Here is a 22,857-nt window from a genome sequence, read left to right on the forward strand (position 1 = left end):
TAGTTTTGATGTCTTCACTATTATTCTACAATGTAGAAAATAGTAAAAATAAAGAAAAACCTTTGAATGAGTAGGTGTGTCTAAACCTTTGACTGGTACTGTATGTTCATTTTTTAAAGAGTCATCACAATAATGAATGTATAATTTCACCAATAACAAATGTATAAATTAAAATAAATGTTTTATTTTAAGCTAATATGATATAGTATATTTTACTTATATTCACTGATTTGACAGACACATGCWTGTATACATTAATTTTCATGCACATTTAAATTCATACTACTCACATTAACTAAATGTATAAACCAGTGGACAAAAAACAACTGTCCATTACAGTTAGGGTTGCAAACGGAGAGTATATTACTGGAAACTTTCAAAGTTGACCTTTAAACTACCAGAATTTTTGTAGTAACTTTTTAAAGGATTAAATGTAATTTATCGCAAGACATCTGGTGGCCCTTTTGGGTACTTCAGATTACCACAGGTGTCTGTCATTATCTCTGGCCATCTGTGTGGCCTTATCACATGTAAAACATTTAAAATACTCAAATAAGATGATTCTAACATTATACAAATCTGTAAAACATTATCCTAAATATAAACCAGCAACTTAATGAATACCATTGGTGTTTAATATGAGAGTTTCAGCATCAAATAACCTTTATATTTTCTTTACACACTTTTATTTATTTTACTATTTCAATATGTACTTGTACATTTTTTGGAGCCAAACTGGTTGCAGTTGTGAAAAAGTCAATAGTTGGAAGAGTTGCAGAGTTTCAGAGTTAATTGAAAATAATGTCATTGGTTGATTAGATGCTTTTTWAAATKAAATTAGGCGATTTTCTCTCGAACCATAGTCTATCYACTAGAAATTCATGGACAATATGGACACATATATAAAAAATKATTACTACATATGAATAAACTTTTTCCAAAGTTATTCAAGTATAAATTACCAAAGTTACCATTGCCATAGATTACCTGTTAATTAATCTGGCAATTTTGGTAAATTACCAGTATGCAACCCTAATTACAATAGAAACACTCCCATGAACAGTACCACCAACTTCCCACCTGAACCCAGATTTCTAATAAAAAGCAGGTTTACTCAATAGTCTCTTTTCTTCAGTTGGGCTTGACTGTCCAAAACTCCCACGATACACTCTGGTAGACACCAATGGTTAAGGTCATTATCCAATGGGTGGCAGAATACAACGGCTAGATGATGATGCTGTTGTCAGTGTGAATAACCTATTAGATGATGTATGGTAGTATAATTCTGCAGTATAATTCTGCAATATAGTTCTGTAGTATAGCTATGTAGTGTAGTTATGCAGTGTAGTTCTGTAGTATAGTTCTGTAGTATAGGTTTCTAGTATAGTTATGCAGTGTAGTTCTGTAGTATAGTTCTGTAGTATAGCTATGTAGTGTAGTTACGCAGTGTAGTTATGTAGTATAGCTATGTAGTGTAGGTGTGCAGTGTAGTTCTGTAGTATAGTTACATAGTATAGTTTTCTAGTATAGTTATGCAGTGTAGTTCTGTAGTATAGTTCTGTAGTGTAGTTATCTAGTATGGTTATGGAATATAGTTCTCTAGTATGGTTCTCTAGTATGGTTATGTAGTATGGTTCTGTAGTATGGTTTTCTAGTATGGTTTTTCAGAGTAGTTCTGCAGTGTAGTTCTGCAGTATAGTTCTCTAGTGTAGTTCTGCAGTGTAGTWCTGCAGTGTAGTTCTGTCCATCTTTATTWGTAGAGTACACACTCATGAGTACAGGCTCCAGTAGATGATGTTGAACATCAGGTAAGTCATGGGGAAGACGACTCTGGAGTAGGAGTCAATCATGTAGCTGTTACTCATGATGAAGCTGAGGTTGTGTTTGATGGATTTTTTGCGTCGTAGCCTGGTGCCCTCTGTGGGTGGGGGCTCTGCAGCAGAGTTCCTGGACGTGGCYGTCCGACTCCGCTCTGTGTTGGGGGTGCTGAGGAGCTCTGGGAAGGGTGTCAGGTCAATGTCATTGTCATGGTAACATCCGTCAAAAGCCATAGTTTGAGTGGCATTGAAATCTGCAGGGATCTGTGGAGAGAGGAGGGAGTTTATGGTACATGATTTTCTGACTGTGGAACACATTAAGACCAGTAGGGGGAGATACAGACATAGTTAGTGTCACAGCCTAATTTGGTGCCATTATTGTGGCTCTGACATTGTGGTAGCATGGGTATATTCCATATTTTATAATACACCACTTTACAAGAACCCAACTGTGACTTATTTGACCCCATACTCTATAAGTTTCAGTGACCTTTCCCCCCTTGAGCTTCTTCATCTCCTCCACCGTGGTGAAGTAGTTGACAGCGGCGTACTCAATGACGGACAGGAAGACGAACAGAAAGCTGGCCCACAGGTAGATGTCCACAGCTTTTACATAAGACACCTGAGGCATGGAGGCTGACACGCCTGTGATGATGGTGGACATGGTCAGAACTGTTGTGATACCTGGATGGGGGGAGAAAGAAAAGGGAGATTAGTTGATTATTAAGTTGATAAGGTATACATTTTTAAAGCCTTCTTTAACCACCCAACCTTTCGGCCTTTGATGATGAAAAGAGGGTGGGGCAAATGCATGGAAAATAATTAGCTGTGTGGGGGTTTAGCATAGATGGATGGAAAGTCAAACAAGGGCTAGAGAAAACCGTATAGCAGCTACATCCCACTGGGCACAAACTGGTTGAATAAACGCTGTTCCAACGTCATTTGTAAATGTATCGTGACGTGGAATCTACGTTAAATATACATTGGATTGGAAAAAAAGGCATCAACTTTTGTTTTGAGGCTGATATTTAAAAATACAGGACTATGTCAACATAGACAAACCTTGTATAATATAGGTTGAATTTGTATCTTTGAAACAACGTCAGACCTTTAACGTTAAATCCACTATAAAAAAATACATAAGCTGGGAGAATTGATCTATATCTACAGCAAACTTTTTCTCCACAATTTCGTGATATCCAATTGATAGTTACAGTCTTGTCCCATCACTGCAAATCCCGTATGGACTTGGGAGAGGCGAAGGTCGAGAACCATGCKTCCTCCGAAACACGACCCTGCCAAGCTGCACTGTTTCTTGACACACTGCTCGCTTAACCCGGAAGCCAGCCGCACCAAAGTGTTGGAGGAAACACCATACAACTGGCGACCGAATTCAGCTTGCAGGCACCTGGCCCGCCACAAGGAGTCGCTAGAGCTTAATGGGACAAGGACATCCCGGCTGGCCAAACCCTCCCCTAACCCAGACGACGCTGGGCCAATCATGGGTCTCCTGGTCACGGCTGGCTCAGATGGAACTATCCAAGTAGTAGACACATGTAAATGTTGATATTTGGTTGTGGTGTCAACCAAAGACAATTCAATATTACTTTTCTAATAAAGAAAAGAGCCTAAAGTTAAGGCTATCTTACAAGCAAATAATTTTATTTATTKAACCTTTATTTAACCAGGCAAGTCAATTAAGAACAAAACTAATGTGACATTCAACCTTAAAATATGTTTTTGTGGACTGTAGTRTACTGTAGTATTTACTGTAGTGTTTTTGTGTTATTATCTTTGCCATAGAAGTGTGGACTTTCTCCTTGAGGAAACCTACTAGAAAAATACTGAAAGAGCACATTTTCCAAAACCTGTAGGTAGGATTGGAGTCTGAACGAATAGTTCAGCGCTTCTGCTCTTTTCTATAACGTGTATGGAACACAATCTATGGTCTATACTTGGCATGTACTTATGGGTGGCACAAATTGTGATATGGCGGAGGGGAATAGGCAGGGTATATGCAAATTCAATATTGTAGTACTGACTTTAGTTAAAGAAGTGTAGTGTTTTTTTTTGGGGGGGGATAATACTGTAGTATTTACAATAGTATTCTACTACAACATTATATAGTAAGTACTACACATGATCGAAGGATACTACAGTATGTAGTATAGTATTTTACACTATACTACAGTTTACTACATAATTCTACAGCAAGTACTGTAGTATTGAGTGTTGCAGAGTGAAATAAGGCCAGCCTTTGTTACGGCATCATGATCCTCCAGCGACCTGCCGTACTCCCAGCACACTCCACGCCACCCCCCCACCCCCCACCCCACCCCCCTCACACACACACACACCCTGCTGCATTAGCAAAGTCAACATCTATTCACAAATCTGAGTGCAGCATTTACTCTCTCCTTTTATCTCGCTCTCTCTTGCTCTTCCCCCGCCCTCCCCTTTTCTCTTTCTTTCCTACACAAATACACAAACAAGCTCTGACACACATGCACACACAGGGACCACGCAAGGTACAGGTGACTTTAGTCATGCGCAGAACTGAAACGCTTTGTCACTGTGCTCAGTTTCAGTTGTCCTCTCTCTGGGTTAATGAGTCTCTGTCAAAGCAGCAGGCTCACATTCACTCGCCCACATAAAAGGAACACAACAGGAAATTGTTGCACAACCCCCCCCCTTTCACCTTACAGTAATCACAGAGATGTGACATGGCTGAGAAAGGTAAAGCCTCACCACCCACTTTACTTTCTGGAGATGAATCAAGTATGTTGTACAGAAAATGATGGCTTTGTGATCTGTCTCTGCTCAGTCTTTAAGCTTTGATTATTTTATGGAGATCCCCCTCAAAACTCCACATACTAGTGAGAGTATCAGTACTGTACCCAGTGACACTCTGGCAGGCACAGCCCTCCTGTCAATCCAGAAGGACACCCAGGAGAGCATCACCATCAGCATGGTGGGAAAATAGGTCTGCAGCATGAAGAAGAAGATGTGCCTCCTGAGGATGAAGTTTATGTAGAGCCTGTTATACCAACCTGAGAGAGAGAGAGCAAGAGAGAGCGAGAGAGAGAGAGCGAGAGAGAGCGAGAGAAGGGCTCTGATATCTCGTTTTTGGTGGAACAGTTTACTCACCATCCTTCTGGGTAATCAGAGGTCATGATGAAACACAGGAGGGTATCTAGTCAAAATTATAGTCACATGGGACATCACATGGCTATGATGTAATGGACACTAGAACTACTGAGAGTTGGGCAGGATTCCACACTGACACTCTGTGGAGGAAAATCTCCTAACCTCTCCCTGTCCTCAGGCTGTCAGAGTGGAATCAGAAGCAGGAGGGTTTGGGGTGTTGGCTTTGGATCTTACAGAGACGTTTTACGTAATAATAAGGAGGAGTTGGACTGCGGAGTAGGACAGAGAAACAGCACCGTAGGCCCCTATGCACCAGGCTACAAAACAAGCACACATACCCGTGCTGCTGTAGAAGGCAAGCCCGTAGGAAGGGTGGAATTCTTCAATAAAAAACTGCGAGAGMACGATCTCGTCAGTCCTTAATGAATCGTTCCCGTTCTTCCAGTAGAGCATGAGGTCGTTCTCGTTGTACGCGTCTTCAAGAGAGGAGAGAACAGGGGAGAAGGTGACTCCTTCATGAGGCCTCTCTTAGAAGAATCATGGGCTAGGTCCCTCAGAGGAGAGGAGACACTGAGATTCACTACTACCACCTCTCGTCTGAGACCAGACCCATGCTTTCTGTGTGTGTGTGTTTGCGTGTGTGTGTGTGCGTGCGTGTTCGTTTGCCGATCATTTGTGTGTGTCTGTGCGTGTGTCTGTCTGTTTGTCTGTGTGTCTGTGTTCTAATCTGGGTAAGGTGCACTGCCTCCTGAGGTTGGGTTTTAACACAATCATGACAATTGCAACATCAGTGTGATAGAATGTCTCTGATGAGAAACGACCGACTTCAATTTAACTGTAGCTGCTGCTCCTTATCAGGAGCTTATACATCCTTATAAATCCTGCATCAAAAAGACATGCATTAGAGACACAAACTGACCTGACCCCGACTTTTGTATGTTGTTTAACCTATATGAAAAGAGGAGGGTCAATGCTACCATATTACGTGCTTATTGTGTTGTACGTAGACATATGTGAGGTATATGTGAGGACGTACATGGCATTACACCCAGGGCAACCACATAGCCTTATTGTATTATACTCACAGCTCTCCAGTTCCAGAGAGCATTTCTGTGTGTCCAAAGGAAAGCTACTGAAGTCCATGGCGCAAAGAGCAGTCACAGTGATCCTGAAACACAGGGCCTAGTTAATGATACAGCAGTTGCAGGAAACATACCGTGGCAACATAACGTGGTCTGCAGAGAGATCAGAACTCTCTGTGATAGGCGACGCACTTCCGCTTTTCTTGCTGATATTGTAGGCTGAAAGACACAAGATGGTCTACCCCCCCGTGTTTCTTATGTGTACAAAGCACCATAAGAATAGTACATGCTAAAGGCCTTATGGTCCCTGTGTTAAAGGAGGGCCATCCTCCGTGTACCTGACACTGTAGAGAATGTTGCCGTCAGGGTACACCCTCAACATGATGTTCTCCATGGTCGTGTCATGGATGAAGGAGCGTTTGGAGTGGACAAAGAACACATCCGGCACCCAGATCTTCTTCACCAGCCGAGCGTCAAATGTCCGGCTCTTTTTGCTGCTGGAAGGAAAGGCCAGCCGATCGTCCTGCCAGTAGTGTCTCAGGTACAGAGTCATGGTGAAGTCCTGCACAAACACACCAAAGCTCAGGTCCAATGGACAAACGATCACATAATCAAAACGTGTGTAATTGCGCAATGACGGCAGTAAGACTCAATAATGGTTCACCCAGATTCTTTGTATATAGGGTGACGAGCGACAGGATCATGCAGGTTAATAGTGTTTACAGTGCTCGTGTTAATTGTGACCAGAACATCAATGATCCATTAAAGTTAGAGTCTAGAACATCGTGGAAACAATAACATAACAATAAAGGGGTCATCCTGCCTCTGTTTTGGTAAAAAGCTGAGGGAGGGGCGTGGAGAAATGTGACCACTCTTAAAGGGACGCAAGGACTGACCATCCATGATATCAAAATTATAGTTTGAAACGTGTTTKGAGGCTATATAGTGTTTGTTTACATTTACATTGTTTACAAACATTGGAGTAAAACAACGTATTATTCTGGGTTCTGACGGTGTATGACAGTATGACTAAGCTTATGAGGCATTTATAAGTTATATTTTTCAAGAATTAACAGGTCTAAAAAAAAATATGTAGCAACTAAGTATTCTAGCTTCAAAATCAATATATGTTTTGATTGTTACGCCCCGACATTACATTGGGGCCAATAGAGTGGAACGGGGTTCCAGTATGAGAAAGAGCATGAGAAGTGTCTCACTGTGTGTGAGAAAGAGAGTGAATGGCAGTGTGTTAGTCACATACACACACACACCGTTTAAGATCCTTGTAGACACTTACCATGTTGACTTCAGATATACTGTCAATGCTTTCCACCTGCACGTCTATGCCCACAGGAATAGCTGCCCCTACAGGGGTGAAGAAACAGCCCGAATCAGTAAACAGCTTGAGATTTCATACGTCAACCCTGACAGGGCAAGCACATTGAATGTTAGGCTTTAGGCGTGTCATAGTCATATGGTAGTCATGAAGCAAGGCCTTAGAATGTCTGACTAAGCCGGGAAACGATCTTTTATGACCTCACTGGTTTTGATTAGCCTAAGACCTATCACCCATATATCATCTCATCTGTCTGCATGTGGTCTTACTTACACCAGGTTTCWTTTAAATTTAAATATCCTCTTTAAGACCTAAATATTTGTAAATCAACCCAAACACTATAAAGTTAAGACAAACAGATAGTCAATAAGAGAAAACCCCAAACAATGGTTTCACAGAGGATCTTGGCGCTATGCTGGGTCTCAAAGGACATCCTGAAACCCTGTGGTCCCACTGGAGGCTGTGGTGTTGAAGGACTACATCARCTAAGCCCTATGTTGTGATWATCCTKTCCATTTCCATGTAGATGCAGGGTSATGACATCACTCTTCATGCTAAACACAGCTGCAGGCTAATGGGATCCCACACAACGTCAAAGACACACCAGTAGTCCCACACCTCCCCTCCAGACAGACACAGCCTTCTCCTCACTCAGGGACGCAAGAGATGCCGTGTCACCAATCTCATGAATGCCTTTTCTCTCCTTATCTCCTTTCCTTCATAAATCCTAATCGTATAATACCTATTGCATTAATCTACAATCAAGTCACAGCCATCTGTAATCACAGCCTTGGTCAGGAGGATTTCCTGATCATGTGACCAGTCCAGAAATAGCTAAAAAAAGGGTTCTTCAGCTGTCCTTAATTTCAATTCCACCAAATCTACCGTTGTCTGTGACCTGCCCAATTTAATTTCAATGTTGCAGGGATTATCTTCCTCAATCAACCCCACGACGCTTAGACCACACAGACACAAACACAGACAACGCACAGGRATAGTTCGGAATAGAAAACGTCCAAATGGAAACACAAATGGACAGAAATCCATAACATGCCATCACACTAGATTTACAAATATGTACCTAAACAGTCATTAGTACTGCCTACGACGTAGAATGTTATGTAAATACATGTTTCAATGACAGTTGATTTACAGTGGGACCCCACACACTGACACACATGCAAGCATTCATAAACGTGATCAATAGTTCATTATACACTGGGTGGTTTGAGCCCTGAACGCTGATTGGCTGAAAGCCATGGTATATCARACTGTATACCACAGGTATGACGAAACATTCCTTTTTACTGCTCTAATTACGTTGGTAACCAGTTTATAATAGCAATAAGGCACCTYGGGGTCTGTGGTAATATACCACRGCTAAGGGCTGTATCCAGTAGAGTAGTGGCCTGAGGGAACACACTTAATGTGTTGTGAAAAGGGTTATGAAATGAAATCTCACKGAATATTTTGAATTGTATATAACTGCCWTAATGCTGCCTTGGCAGCATCTAATGGGGATCCTTAATAAATACAAATACAAAATCCAGGCACTCCGCGTTGCGTTGTGCATAAGAACAGCCCTTAGCCGTGTTATATTGGCCATATACCACACCCCATCGGGCCTTATTGCTTAAATCTAAAACTGTCTGATCATCACCCAATGAACACACTGCTGTAGTACTGTATGCATGGAACTCTTTGCTGTCCTGGACTTTCCAATAAGATGCAGCATTTGGTATTGTTTCAGAAAGCGTGGCCCATAATCCAGATTACTCTAGTTCTAAAAACATCTGTGTACTCGGCCGCAGGCTGTCATTGTCTGCTAGGCTCTGCAGACAATCTGGGTCAGTGACTTTTTGGGGGGGATSGGGTGTTATCAAAGATGACACTATAACCTACATTCTGTTCCAGGAGAGAGAATATAAGTTWGCGTCAAATGCTGCCTCTTACAGAACCTAAACTCTGTGGCACGTTATGGACTATCTATAATTCTATATCTGTAACAAATGATGGTAGGTAGAGCTCTATTACTCCCCCCCTCTCTTTCCTCTTCCCTCTCTCTGATAATGACCCTTGATTTTCCCCATTCAGGCTTAATTAATGAGTCCAACCCAACACGTGGTGGGAAAAAGCACACACACACCCAGTCACATCCAAACCGCACATTATCATAGTTCAACCACATGAAAATATGTCGATTGCCCACCAGGCCAAAGGATATTGGGTGGGTGGTCTTACCTCCAAAGCCAGGCCGCATTGCAAAGTCATGGTCCTCGATACGGAGCAGCTGTTCAGATTTAATTAGCAGGGACTTGGTGCTGTCAGACTTTTTCATCTTAAAGTCTATTCGTCTGCGGCGCAAAGAGGACACAGATCAGCATATCAGATGTTTTATTTCCTAAGAAATACACACTCACACCAAATGGCACTCGCACGTGCACACACGCGCACACACACACACACTAAAGGAAGCAACATCTGCTCTGGGGTTTTTGCTGTTGAGAATAATTAACTGCACTTTAACCATCTGATTAAAACCAAAAGTAAGAGTATACGTGACGTGAGAGCTCTTCGCTAATGATTTAGCAGCGAACTGAGTCAGTGCTATGATGGTTCAATAATTGGTCCTGGGAGATTATATAGACTTCCCAAAGCTCGCACATAACAGTTAGTCTGGGTCAAAGGACATAATGAATACCTCCAATTTGGTTGACAACACACTCTGCATCATCACTCGCAAAGTTTCTAAATAGCCTCATACGATAAACTTCCGTAAACTGATATTCTCATTTTCATAAGACATAAACATGTCTGCTCTAACAAATCATTCCCATACCACCCAAACACAATCATCTTCCCTATTATTGCAAATGATACTCAAGTGTACAGTCCAACCCCTTATTAACACAACTCCCCCCTATCATTACCCACAAACTAYTGCTTTTCTCTTACGGGGTGCCCCCACCAAAACACAGCTTCCCTGACATTACCTCTAAGCCCCTGTGGTCACCTCACCTGCCCTTTATCCAGAATGCACTGCTGTAATGTCATCCGTCCCAGCACACATTGGAGATCACGCATGCCACCATGGTAAATTCACCATCAATATTCAATTTTTTTCTTGAATTCATAAAGATTAGATTAATACCAACAATCCATGAATAGTACTATGTGATGAACAATACATCTCTCCAAAATAACCTTTGAACCATATCAATCAGAAAACAGATCAACAGAACAGTAACATCCTGTGGTGTGTGTATTACCAAATGTAACTTTCTACCAGAACTAAACACAAACCTATTTCAAACCAAACAGAACAGATAAGCAAACTGATCCCTTGACAAGAACATAACACAACTCCAGTGGGACCGCACCCCTAAACTCTGGCTCACCCTCCATGTTGGTTCTTGCTGTTCTCCCCAAGGTACACGTCCTTGTGCCTCCTCTTGTTGGGTTGGTGGCTGCCGTTGAGYAGYGTGACAGGCCACAGCCAGGCCAGGCACATCAGCCTGAAGGCCAGGAGCACCAGGTTCATGTCTGAGGCTGGAAGAGCAGAAGCAACCAGGAGGTGCTCCCACTGCGTCTTGAGTCTATCTCCCAGAAATCCTCCAGGTCAGTGGGACGCCACGACTGTCCCCGTCCGGCGGCCCATCCATATCCCAGCAGCAACCATATACACCTCACCAAAAACACATGCAGAGCTCTGAAAGATCTGTGTTATCCAACCCTCTGTTACACGCTGCACGTTGATCCAAGCATCCAATGATCGGCTCCAGTGCCACAAAACGTTCCCCCAGCTTGTGTTTTCGCCTGCCCGTGCCCTAGTGCCAGTTCCCCTGACTCGTGTTTCTATGCTACTCAGGGCACATCCTGTTGTTCCTGCCCTCCTCTCTCCACTCCCTCTGATTAAAATCAAATATCAATATATTCATATAATGACAAAGGAATGACGTTAATTCCTCTGTAATCTTCTTATCTGTGGTCGCTGAAATCTTTCAGTAACCTACAAACTGGAGCCAGGGGAGGGCGGGGTGTGGATAATACAACCAACAGTTTCTAATCATGATTTTTTCCCCCCCCAGATAAAAATAAAAAGCTTGTAGCCCACATTCAGTGTATGCATCAATTGTTTTCCATGGAATTGCATGAGGATTGTGATGGCAACAGGAATAGATTTCAACACACAGTGATCTTCAGAAGTATTGGGACAGTGACACATTTTTGTTGTTGTTTTGGCTCTGTACTCCAGCAGTTTGGATTTTAACTGATACCAAAAGTATTGGGACAAATTCACTTATAGGTGTATAACCTTCTTTGGTATAGGGGGCAGCATTTTCACTTTTGGATGAATTTCGTGCCCATAGTGAACTGCCTCCTTCTCTGTCCCACRTGCAAATATATGCATATTATTATTACTATTGGATAGAAAACACTCTGAAGTTTCTAAAACTGTTTGAATGATGTCTGTGAGTATAACAGAACTCATATGGCAGGCAAAAACCTGAAAAAATAATAATAATAACCAAACAGGAAGTGAAAATTCTGAGAGTGGTCGTTGTTAAAGTCATCGCTATTCAATTCCCTGTAATATATGGATCTGTTTGCACTTCATACGCCCTCCACTAGATGTCAACAGTCAGTAGAACGTGGAATGAAGCTTATGCGTGTGTTGTGGACCGGATGGGAGGGAATGAGTCAGTGGTCTGGCAGTTGCCAGTTCTTGGTCACGCGCTTTCCTCATTATATCGTCTTGCGTTCCATTATATAGAGACTAAAATAATTCTCCGGTTGGAACCTTATTGGATATAAATGATAACACATCCTGAAGATTGATTCTCTACTAAGTTTGACCAGTTTATTCGACCTGGAATATAACTTTTTGAAGTTTTCGTCCGACGTTTGCCTGCAACTGCGCGAGCGTTTGGACACGTGTACTACACATGCTAGCAAAATTAGCTAATTGGACATAAGTAATGGACAATATCGAACAAACAATGATTTATGTTGGAACTAGGATTCCTGGCACTGCATTCTGATGAAGATAATCAAGGTAAGGGAATATTTATGATGTAATTTCGTATCTGTTGACTCCAACATGGCGGAGAAATTTGTTACATCTGAGCGCCGTCTCAGATTATTGCATGGTGTGCTTTTTACGTAAAGTGGTTGCGGTTGCATTAGGAACAAGTGTATCTTTAATTATATGTAAAACATGTATCTTTCATCAAAGTTTATGATGAGTATTCTTATTTGACGTGGCTCTCTCTAATTACTCCGGATATTTTGGAGGCATTTCTGAACATGGCGCCAATGTAAACCGAGATTTGTGGATATAAATATGCACATTATCGAACAAAACATAAATGTATTGTGTAACATGATGTCATATGAGTGTCATCTGATGAAGATGTTCAAAGGTTAGTGATTCATTTTATCTCTATTTCTGGTTTTTGTTACTACTATCTKTTGCTGGGAAAATGGCTGTGTTTTTCTGTGGCTATGTACTGAGCTAACATAATTGTTTGGTGTGCTTTCCCCGTAAATCCTTTTTGAACACACAACATGTGTAGCTTTAATTTGGTGTCTTTCATGTGTGATTTCATGAAAGATAGATTTTTATAGTAATATATTTGAATTTGGCGCGCTACATTTTTTCTGGATTTTGGCCAAGTGGGACGCTGCTGTCCCACCTATCCTAGAGAGGTTAAACTAGTCAAAAGTTTAGCATTTGGTCCCATATTCCTAGCATGTAATGATTACATCAAGCTTGTGACTCTACAAACTTGTTTCTACGTTAATGTTGACTCTACAATGATTACTGATAGTCCTGAATTAATTGTGAATGATGATGAGTGAGAAAGTTACAGACRCACAAATATCATTGTCACGCCCTGACCTTAGAGAGCCTTTTTATGTCTCTATTTTGGTTTGGTCAGGGTRTGATGTGGGTGRGCATTCTATGTTCTTTATTTCTAGGTTTTGTATTTCTTTGTTTCTGGCCGAGTGTGGTTCCCAATCAGAGGCAGCTGTCTATYGTTGTCTCTGATTGGRGATCATACTTAGGCAGCCCTTTTCCCTCCTTCTGTGTGGGATCTTGTTCTTTGTTTGTGTGCAGGTAGTTTGCACATCGAAGCTGTTCGGTCGTTGTATTCTTTATTGTTTTGTCCTTTCAAAGTTTCACTTCGTTATTAAATTATGTGGAACTCAAAGAACGCTGTGCCTTGGTCTCTTCCTTCCGACGACACCCGTTACAGAAGATCCCACCACAAAAAGACCAAGCAGCGTTTCTTGGAGGAGTGGACATGGGAGGAGATAATGGAAGGCAAGGGACCCTGGGCACAGGCGGGAGAATATCGCCGTCCTAAGGAGGAGCTGGAAGCAGCTAAGGCGGAACGGCGACGCTACGAGGAGTTGGCTCAACGAGGAGTGCACGAGAGGCAGCCCCAGAATGTTTTTTGGGGGCGCACACGGGGAGATTGACGGAGTCAGGTTATAGACCTGAGCCAACTCCCCGTGCTTGCCGTGGGGAGAGAGTGACCGGGCAGGCACCGTGTTATGCGGTAAAGCGCACGGTGTCTCCAGGGCGCACTCATAGCCCGGTGCGCTATATTCCAGCTCCCCGCATCGGCCGGGCTAGAGTGGGCATCCAGCCAGGACGGATGGTGCCAGCTCAGTGCTCCTGGCCTCCAGTGCGTCTCTTCGGCCCAGGTTATCCTGCGCCAGCTCTACACACGGTGTCCCTGGTTCGCCAGCACAGCCCAGTGCGGCCTGTTCCAGTTCCCGCACTTGCCGGGCTACAGGGGATATCCACCCAGAACGAGTTGTGCTAGCTCTGCGCTCCAGACCTCCGGTTCGCCTCCACGGTCCAGTGTATCCTGCGCCGGCTCTGCGCAAGGTGTCTCCAATGCGCCTGCACAGCCCAGTGCGTCCTGTGTCAGCGCCTCGAACGTGCCGGGCTGAAGTGGGTATCCAGCCAGCACGGGTTGTGCCTGCTCCACGAACCATGCCTCCTGTCTGTCTCTCCAGTCCAGTGATGATCCATGGCACGAAGCCTCCAGTGGTGATCCATGGCACGAAGCCTCCAGTGGTGATCCATGGCACGAAGCCTCCAGTGATGATCCATGGCACGAAGCCTCCAGTGATGATCCATGGCACGAAGCCTCCAGTGATGAGTCATGGCACGAAGCCTCCAACGACGCCTCCATTCCGGGCCGCGGAAAGCGTCTCCAGTCCGGGGTCGGCGACAGCTCCCCGCACCAGAGGCGCCACCAAAGTGGGGTTGACCAGAGTGGAGCTGGGTCACTTTCCCGCCACCAGAGCCCCACCGCGGATAGAGCCCACCTAGACCCTCCCTATAGTTCAGGTTTGCGGCCGATTTTTTGGGGGGTACTGTCACCCTGACCTTAGAGAGCCTTTTATGTCTCTATGTGTTTTGGTCAGGGTGTAATTGGCGTGGCATTTCTATGTTATATTTCTAGTTTTGTATTTCTTTGTTTCTGGCGAGTGTGCTTTCCCAATCAGAGGCAGCTGCCTATCGTTGTACTCTGATTGGGGATCGTACTTAGGCAGCCCTTCCTCCTTCGTTGGGATCTTTTCTGTGTTGTGTGCAGGTAGTTGCACATTCGAAGCGTTCGTCATTGTATCTTTATTGTTTTGTCCTTCAAACGTTGCACTTCGCTTATTTAAAATTATGTGGACTCAACGAACGCTGCAGCCTATGGTCTCTTCTTCCGACGACACCCTTACAATCATACCATGTTGAGAACAAATTCTGATTGTTATATTACATAAAAAGTGATTCCAAATACACAAATACATTTATTTACCATTAATTTCTATCTGGGCACAAAATAAAAGGAATCGGTAACAAACCAAAACAAACAGCAAAGCATTTCAACAAATGTGTAGAGTCACAATCTTTATGTAATCATTGCGTGCTAGGAATATGGACCAAATAGTACACTTTTGACTACTTAATTACACCTAGAAGTGTATTCGTCCCAAAACCTTTTGCTTCCTCTAAAATGGGGGGACTATGGCTACAAGAAATGCTGTTAATTTAAAAACGTCATTCCAATATGGATACAAATATCCTCAAATTGAAGCTCACAGTCTGCACTTTAACCCCATAGTCCAAAGTGCTGGAGTAAAGCGACAATACAATGTGTCACTGTCCCAATACTTTYGGAGTTCACTGTATGTCTGTTCCACATGCTTATTCTGAACTAATTTGTATAAAAGCTGCTATGGATTTATTTAAACCATTGATCATAAAAGAGGTTTAAATATGCCAATATTTTCAGTTGCTTTTCTGTCTGCACAACAAAACTATTCATTGTACTCCTGTAAACCAACCCTATTTTCCAGTGTCTCCCAAATGCCAGTGATTTAAACCTCATGCAATCTGCTAACCCCAAATATTTACATCATATCACTTCATCCTCCTAGATCCTCCTCTTAACATCTGCAAAGCATCAACATCCAGCTAATCTGGAAGAATGGGGATAGATTGCCAAATACCAACCATCGAATGTTGAGCATCTGTGAGCCAAAATGAGGTGAGGGAGAGATAGAGGAGCTATATTTGAGATAATGAGCACGGATAATGAAAGAGGAACAGAGACCTCCAAATTGGTGGATTATTACAGGAATGTTAATAGTAATAAGTAATAGTGTTTACAGGGGCATAGGCACGGGCCCATCCACTGGGGAGCCAGGCCCACCCAATCAGATCTTTTTTTCTCTACTTGACAGTGTTCCAAATGGGACATAATTAGCATTTTTACCTAAACACAGTACTTTACTTGGGCAGGAACTCACTGGAGCTGATTACCAGCACCTAAAATGTTCTTCTGCTTGAGTTCCTGCACCTCCTATAGAATATTAGCTCAAAAGTATTGAGGAGTCCCTGTGCCCAAGAACGCCAAGGTAACCTGCCTAAATGACTACCGCCCCGGAGCACTCATGTCTGTAGCCATGAAGTGCTTTGAAAGGCTGGTCATGGCTAAAATCAACACCAKCATCCTGGAAACCCTAGACCCACTCCCATTCACAAGCCCTTTCCAAACCTGGGCAAAAGGAACACCTATGTGAGAAYGCTGTTCATTGACTACAGCTCAGCGTTCAACACCCCAGTGCCCACAAAGCTCATCACTAAGCTAAGGACCTTGGAACTAAACACCTCCCTCTGAAACTGGATACTGGACTTCCTGATGGGCCGCCCCCAGGTGGTAAGGGTAGGCAACAACACATCTGCCACGCTGATCCTCAACACGGGGGCCCCTCACCCCTCAGKGGTGAGTGCTCAGTGCACTCCTGTACTCCCTGTTCGCTCATGACAACAACATCTCCCTTAACGTGATCAAGTAAAAGGAGATGATTGTGGACTACAGGAAAAGGAGGACTGAGCACGCCCCCATTCTCATCGACAGGGCTGCAGTGGAGTAGGTTGAGAGCTTCAAGTTCCTTGGTGTCCACATCACCAACAAACTAGCATGGTCTAAACACACTAAGGCAGTCATGGAGAGGGCACGACAAAGCCTATTCCCCCCCAGGAGACTGAAAAGATTTGGCATAGGTCCTCAGATCCTCAAAAGTTTATACAGCTGCACCATCGAGAGCATCCTGACTGGTTGCATCACTGCCTAGTATAGCAACTGCTCGGCCGCTGACCACAATGCACTACAGAGGGTAGTGTGTACGGCCAAGTACATCACTGGGGCCCAGCTTCCTGCCATCCAGGACCTCTATACCAGGCGGTGTCAGAGGAAGGCCATAAAAATTGTCAAAGACTCCAGCCACCCTAGTCATGGACTATTCTCTCTGCTACTTCACGGCAAGCGGTACCGGAGTGCCAAGTCTTGGTCCAAAAGGCTTCAGATTCTACCTCAAGCCATAAGACTCCTGAACAGCTAATCATAGGGCTACCCAGACCACTCTTTTACGCTGCTGTTACTCTCTGTTTATTATCTATGCATAGTCACTTTAACTCTATAGTCTTGGTGGTTCCAAACTTCTTCCTTTTAAGAATGATGGAGGGCACTGTGTTCTTGGGGACCTTCAATTCTGAAGACATTTTTTGGTACCCTTCCCCAGATCTGTGCCTCAACACAATCCTGTATCGGAGCTCTACAGACAATTCCTTCAACCTATTGGCTTGGTTTTTGCTCTGACATGCACTGTCAACTGTGGGACCTTATATAGATAGGTGTGTGCCTTTCCAAATCATGTCCAATCAATTGAATTTACCACAGGTGGACTCCAATCAAGTTGTAGAAACATCTAATGGAAACAGGATGCACCTGAGTTAAATAACGAGTCTCATAGCAAAGGGTCTGAATACATATGTAAATAAGGTATTACTGTTTTTTATTTTTTATAAATTAGCAAAAATGTCTAAAAAACAGTTTTTACTTTGTCATTATATGGTATTGTGTGTAGATTGATGAGGGGGAAAAACAATTTAATCCATTTTAGAATACGGCTGTAATGTAACAAAATGTTGAAAAAGTAATGTTAGGCGGAGCGACACAGGGGAACCCAAAGAGCAGACTCAGATGAGGAAACAGGGATGAATGAACCAATATATGTATTGTAACACAGGGAGATATGGAGTGCAGATCCAGGGAAGCTCGGATGAGTTGTAGAAAACCAGATGTGGAGACTGAGGTTGAAATGAGCTGGGTAGAACCGGGTAAACAGGTCCGGAGTGGAATCCAARGTAGTGGTGGTGAGCTAAATCCAGAACAGGGTAGTAGGGTGGTGAGATGTGGAACGGGAGACAGGAGCCAGAGACAGAGSGGTAAACTGCAATGAGAGGATAAACAGCGTCAGGCAGGGAAACAGGCACAGCAGAGTTACAGGATCTTGAATAATCATAAATAGCTAGAAGCATGAACTGACTGAKCAGAGATTACGATCTGGCAGAGTGGAAGTGGCAGGACTGAGTATTTGTAGAKGTCTTGATTATGGAACKAGTTGCAGCTGGTAGGGATCTGCTCTGACTCCAGCACACCTGTCTCCAACCACACAATCACACAGAGAGGGAGAGAGAGAGTRTGTACTGGGGGAGTAACTGCAGGTCAAGAAGACACCGGATGAACACAAGAGGGCGTAGCAGGAGCAGATGTGACAAGTCAAGGGGTCTGAATACTTTCCGAATGTACTGTATATACACTACCGTTCAAAAGTTTGGGGTCACTTAGAAATGTCCTTGTTTTTGAAAGAAAAGCACATTTTATGTCCATTAACTTCTTTGGGAACGGGGGGCAGTATTGAGTAGCTTGGATGAATAAGGTGCCCAGAGTAAACTGCCTGCTACTCAGGCCCAGAAGCTAGAATATAATTAGTAGATTTGGATAGAAAACACTCTAAAGTTTCCAAAACTGTTCAAATTATGTCTGTGAGTATAACAGAACTCATATGGCAGGCAGAAACCTGAGAAGAATCCAACCAGGTAGTGGGAAATCTGAGGTTTGTAGTTTTTTWAAAGTGATTGCCTATCCAATATACAGTGTCTATGGGGTCAGATTGCACTTCCTAAGGCTTCCACTAGATGTCAACAGTCTTTAGAACATTGTTTCAGGCTTCTACTATGAAAGGGGAGCGAATAAGAGCTGTTTGAACCAGGGGTCTGGCTAAAAGCCTTTAGCTAAGTTTCACGCACGGCCGTGAGCGCGAGCTCCGTTCCCTTTCATTTCTAAAGACAAAGGAATTGTCCGGTTGGAGTATTATTGAAGATGTATGATTAAAAACCTCCTAAAGATTGATTATATACATCGTTTGACATGTTTCTACGAACTGTAATGGAACTTTTTGACTTTTCGTCTGGACTTAGTGCCTGGCCTTGTGCATTTGGATTACTGAACTATACGAGCGAACAAAAAGGAGGTATTTGGACATAAAGATGAACTTTATCGAACAAAACGAACATTTATTGTCTAACATGGAGACCTGGGAGTGCTATCAGATGAAGATCATCAAAGGTTAGTGATTCATTTTAACGCTATTTCTGACTTTTGTGACACCTCTCCTTCTTTGGAAAATGGCTGTATGGTTTTCTGTCGCTAGGCGCTGACCTAACATAATCGCGAAGTGTGCTTTCGCCATAAAGCCTTTTTGAAATCAGACACTGTGGCTGGATTAACAAGAAGTTTATCTTTAAAATGTTGTATAATACTTGTATGTTTGAGGAATTTTAATTATGAGATTTCTGTTGTTTGAATTTGGAGCCCTGCAATTTCACTGGCAGTTGGCGAGGTGGGACGCTACCGTCCCACATATCCCAGAGAGGTTTTAAAATAACATCAAATTGATCAGAAATACAGTGCAGACATTTATAAATGACTATTGTCGCTGGAAACGGCAGATTTGTTATGGAATATGACAACAGTTTTCAGCTGTGCTAACATAATTGCAAAATGATCAATTCTAATGATCAATTAGCCTTTTAAAATGATCAACTTGGATTAACTAACACAACTTGCCATTGGAACACAGGAGTGATGGTTGCGGATAATGGGCCTCCAAACGCCTATGTTGATATTCCATAAAAAATCTGCCGTTTCCAGCTACAATAGTCATTTTAAACATTAACAATGTCTACACTCTATTTCTGATCAATTTCATGTTATTGTAATGGACAAAAAATGTGCTTTTCATTCAAAAACAAGGAAATCTCTAAGTGTTCCCAAACTTTTGAAAGGTAGTGTATATTATTCATTTATTTTTAATTAAGCATAATGATAATGGCACTAAATTGCAGGGGAAAGCTGTTTCAGGCTTTTGAAAATGCAAAATTCTCCAACTTCCAGACRGGGGCTTGTGGTACAGGGTAGCCTAACTTAATAATGGCCCTGCTGGCCCTGCCATCAATGGATTTCTGCCCATGCCACTGAATAGTATAGTAATAGTACTATGATCATGATCATTCATAGAATACACCCGTGAATATATCCATGAAGGGAACAGAAATGTGCATGTACTCTACATGTTTCTGCATTGGTTGTGTGGATTATAAAATTGACTAAAATAGTGGTGTCATAGCTGCTTTTATATTATTAGATATTGGCTATRCAATGTCTATAGTTCAAGGCTATCAGTGCATGTTTTCCAGTTATTTAAAACAATKATTTACTTTACTGACTATTGTAGGCCAGTCATGAATGTCAGGCCAGTTAAATGTTGGCTCTTATCAACCAGAGAGTCTGCTAATGTCACCACAAGGGGTTTGGATTACTGCTGGTAATATTCATARGTATAATTGCCTGGGAATGGATGGAAACAAGGTTTAGTCACTGGAATATAACCAGAATTAAACCATATTACACAGAGAGAGAAAAAATACATTATCACTACATTATAGTGATGACTAAACACACATTATTAGAAAATAAAATAATAAATCAAATCAAATTTTATTTGTCACATACACATGGTTAGCAGATGTTAATGTGAGTGTAGCGAAATGCTTGTGCTTCGAGTTCCAACAATGCAGTAATAACCAACGAGTAATCTAACCTAACTATTCCACAACTACTACCTTATACACACAAGTGTAAAGGGATAAAGRATATGTACATAAAGATATATGAATGAGTGATGGTACAGAACGGCATAGGCAAGATGCAGTAGATGGTATCGAGTACAGTATATACATATGAGATGAGTAATGTAGGGTATGTAAACATAAAAGTGCATAGTTTAAAGTGGCTAGTGATACATGTATTACATAAAGATGGCAAGATGCAGTAGATGATATAGGGTACAGTATATGCATGTACATTATATTAAGTGGCATTGTTTAAAGTGGCTAGTGATACCAGAGGAAGTATAAACGTGAGTCAGGAAGAGACCGGTAGAGAATCAATGATCAAATGAATGCGCCCACAGCATAATCTCAGTCCAGTGGCATGCTCCTTTAATCTGGGATTAGCGTTGATTGAGGGCAGAGATGAGTGCTGCCATCTTTAAGAGGCATTGACGTGGAGCTGGGGTTTCCCTTCACACGCGCCTCCTAAGGACCGTAAAGGAGAGGTGTAGCTACACATCATGGAGTAAATACATGATCATCTCTCAATCACACACTTTAGTRCTCGCTGTTGGTTAATCATGGCAACAGAGTGAGGCCTCCACACTAAAACATGTTTGCTATGATAGACAGATACTCTGGCGTATTAAAACCCCAACCACTCATTATTGACACACATTTCTGCTTTGAAATGATTGTGCGTTTCTTCTGTGCTCATCTCTGTTTATCAGCTACTACGGGATAAATAGGACATTTATCATTAGTGACTCATCATAATGTGACATTGTTATGSTTTTATTTCACCCCTTGGAGGCCAATGACACTGAACACAAGGAACTAAYGTGAGAAAACATGTTGCATCATCCRACGYGAGGGCAAACTTCCTGAAAGGTTCCTGAACGTTAGGTGCCGTCAGCCACAACAATAAATAGATTAGGATTCAGGTTTAGTGTGGTCTGTGATCGTGTGTGTATAACACAGTGGCAGTAGTGCCCAGTGGGAGGCAGACAGAAACAACAGGGACTGAATATGTTCCACATTGAACTATAATTGACCTTGTGGTTCACCTCATGCCTGCCTGCTAGTGGCAGGGCACTTTGACATCCCACGTTTACTGTCCAAACCAGTTCTCTATGATTAATGAAGGCATTGAAGGCTTGAGACATAAAGAACATGTACTTTCATGGAACTAGAAGATACAAGAAAATATACTGTTTCAGTGGAAACTACAATATGAAAAGAGCAGTATACCTAGTCTACCGTGTACACAGTTATTACTCGGAGAAGGCGTGAGATGTAAAAGTGGTGACATACAGAGTGACATGGAAAGAAATCAATCAGATGACAAAAGGTTCTATGAGGCACTGAGTGTGAGGGGTGGGGAAGGGGTGGGGAGGTTTGACAGGGAGATAAGAGGTAAAGAGACATTTCCAAGTAACACAGTGTGACCATTGATTCCACCGTGCCTCGATGTCTCTGTAGATGGGTTTGTATTTCAGAAAAGCCTGTCTGCCCTGCCGCTCCCTCCTTCTCGCTCTCTCTTCCTGTTACACTCCCTCTTTTCTCACTGTGAGAGGAGCTAGTTTCTCTGACAGGGAAACTGCTTTTCTGCTCTGACACAAGTGGTTCCAGGTGGGCCCTTTCGTATGTCTGTGGCAGTGAGTTTTAGACTCATTGGCTCKCATTTGTGTTTACAAGGATATTTTCCATCTGGATCCTTTAAAGTGACAGCAAAGCAAAGTGACAGGCAGGTAAGAAGCAAAGAGGCGTTTCCAAGTAACACATTGTAACCAATGATTCCACCGTGCCTCTGCCTCTGTAGAGGGGGGTGTATTTCAAACCAGCCTGTCTGCCCTGCCGCTCCCTCCTTCTCGCTCTCCCTCCCTCTCACTGTGAGAGGAGCTAGTTTCTCTGACAGGGAAACTGCTTTTCTGCTCTGAC

At 42.7% G+C, this 22,857-nt stretch overlaps 1 protein-coding gene and 1 non-coding gene across 3 annotated transcripts; both read right to left on the bottom strand.

Moving 5' to 3' along the window:
- Nucleotides 1-164: 164 nt before the first annotated feature.
- LOC111951126 (gamma-aminobutyric acid receptor subunit rho-3-like) lies at nt 165-11,286 on the bottom strand. Of its 2 annotated transcripts, XM_023969153.2 has the most exons (10): nt 10,781-10,870; nt 10,401-10,505; nt 9,624-9,736; nt 7,344-7,411; nt 6,385-6,608; nt 6,050-6,132; nt 5,303-5,440; nt 4,715-4,867; nt 2,308-2,501; nt 165-2,081 (listed from the first exon to the last, which is right to left on the bottom strand). In XM_023969153.2, the coding sequence occupies exons 3-10, from the start codon at nt 9,718-9,720 to the stop codon at nt 1,770-1,772; spliced, it is 1,269 nt and encodes a 422-aa protein (XP_023824921.1). In that variant the 5' UTR covers nt 9,721-9,736; nt 10,401-10,505; nt 10,781-10,870; the 3' UTR covers nt 165-1,769. The 2 variants fall into 2 exon arrangements, with proteins under 2 accessions (XP_023824921.1, XP_023824920.1); XM_023969152.2 differs by lacking the exon at nt 10,401-10,505 and having other exon boundaries at nt 10,781-11,286.
- Nucleotides 3,625-3,677, bottom strand: LOC111951214 (U7 small nuclear RNA). The gene has a single exon (XR_002875575.1). It is a non-coding gene; the product is annotated as a U7 small nuclear RNA (small nuclear RNA).
- Nucleotides 11,287-22,857: the final 11,571 nt, after the last annotated feature.

Source organism: Salvelinus sp. IW2-2015, linkage group LG23 (assembly GCF_002910315.2).
Source record: "Salvelinus sp. IW2-2015 linkage group LG23, ASM291031v2, whole genome shotgun sequence".
NCBI lineage: Eukaryota > Metazoa > Chordata > Actinopteri > Salmoniformes > Salmonidae > Salvelinus > Salvelinus sp. IW2-2015.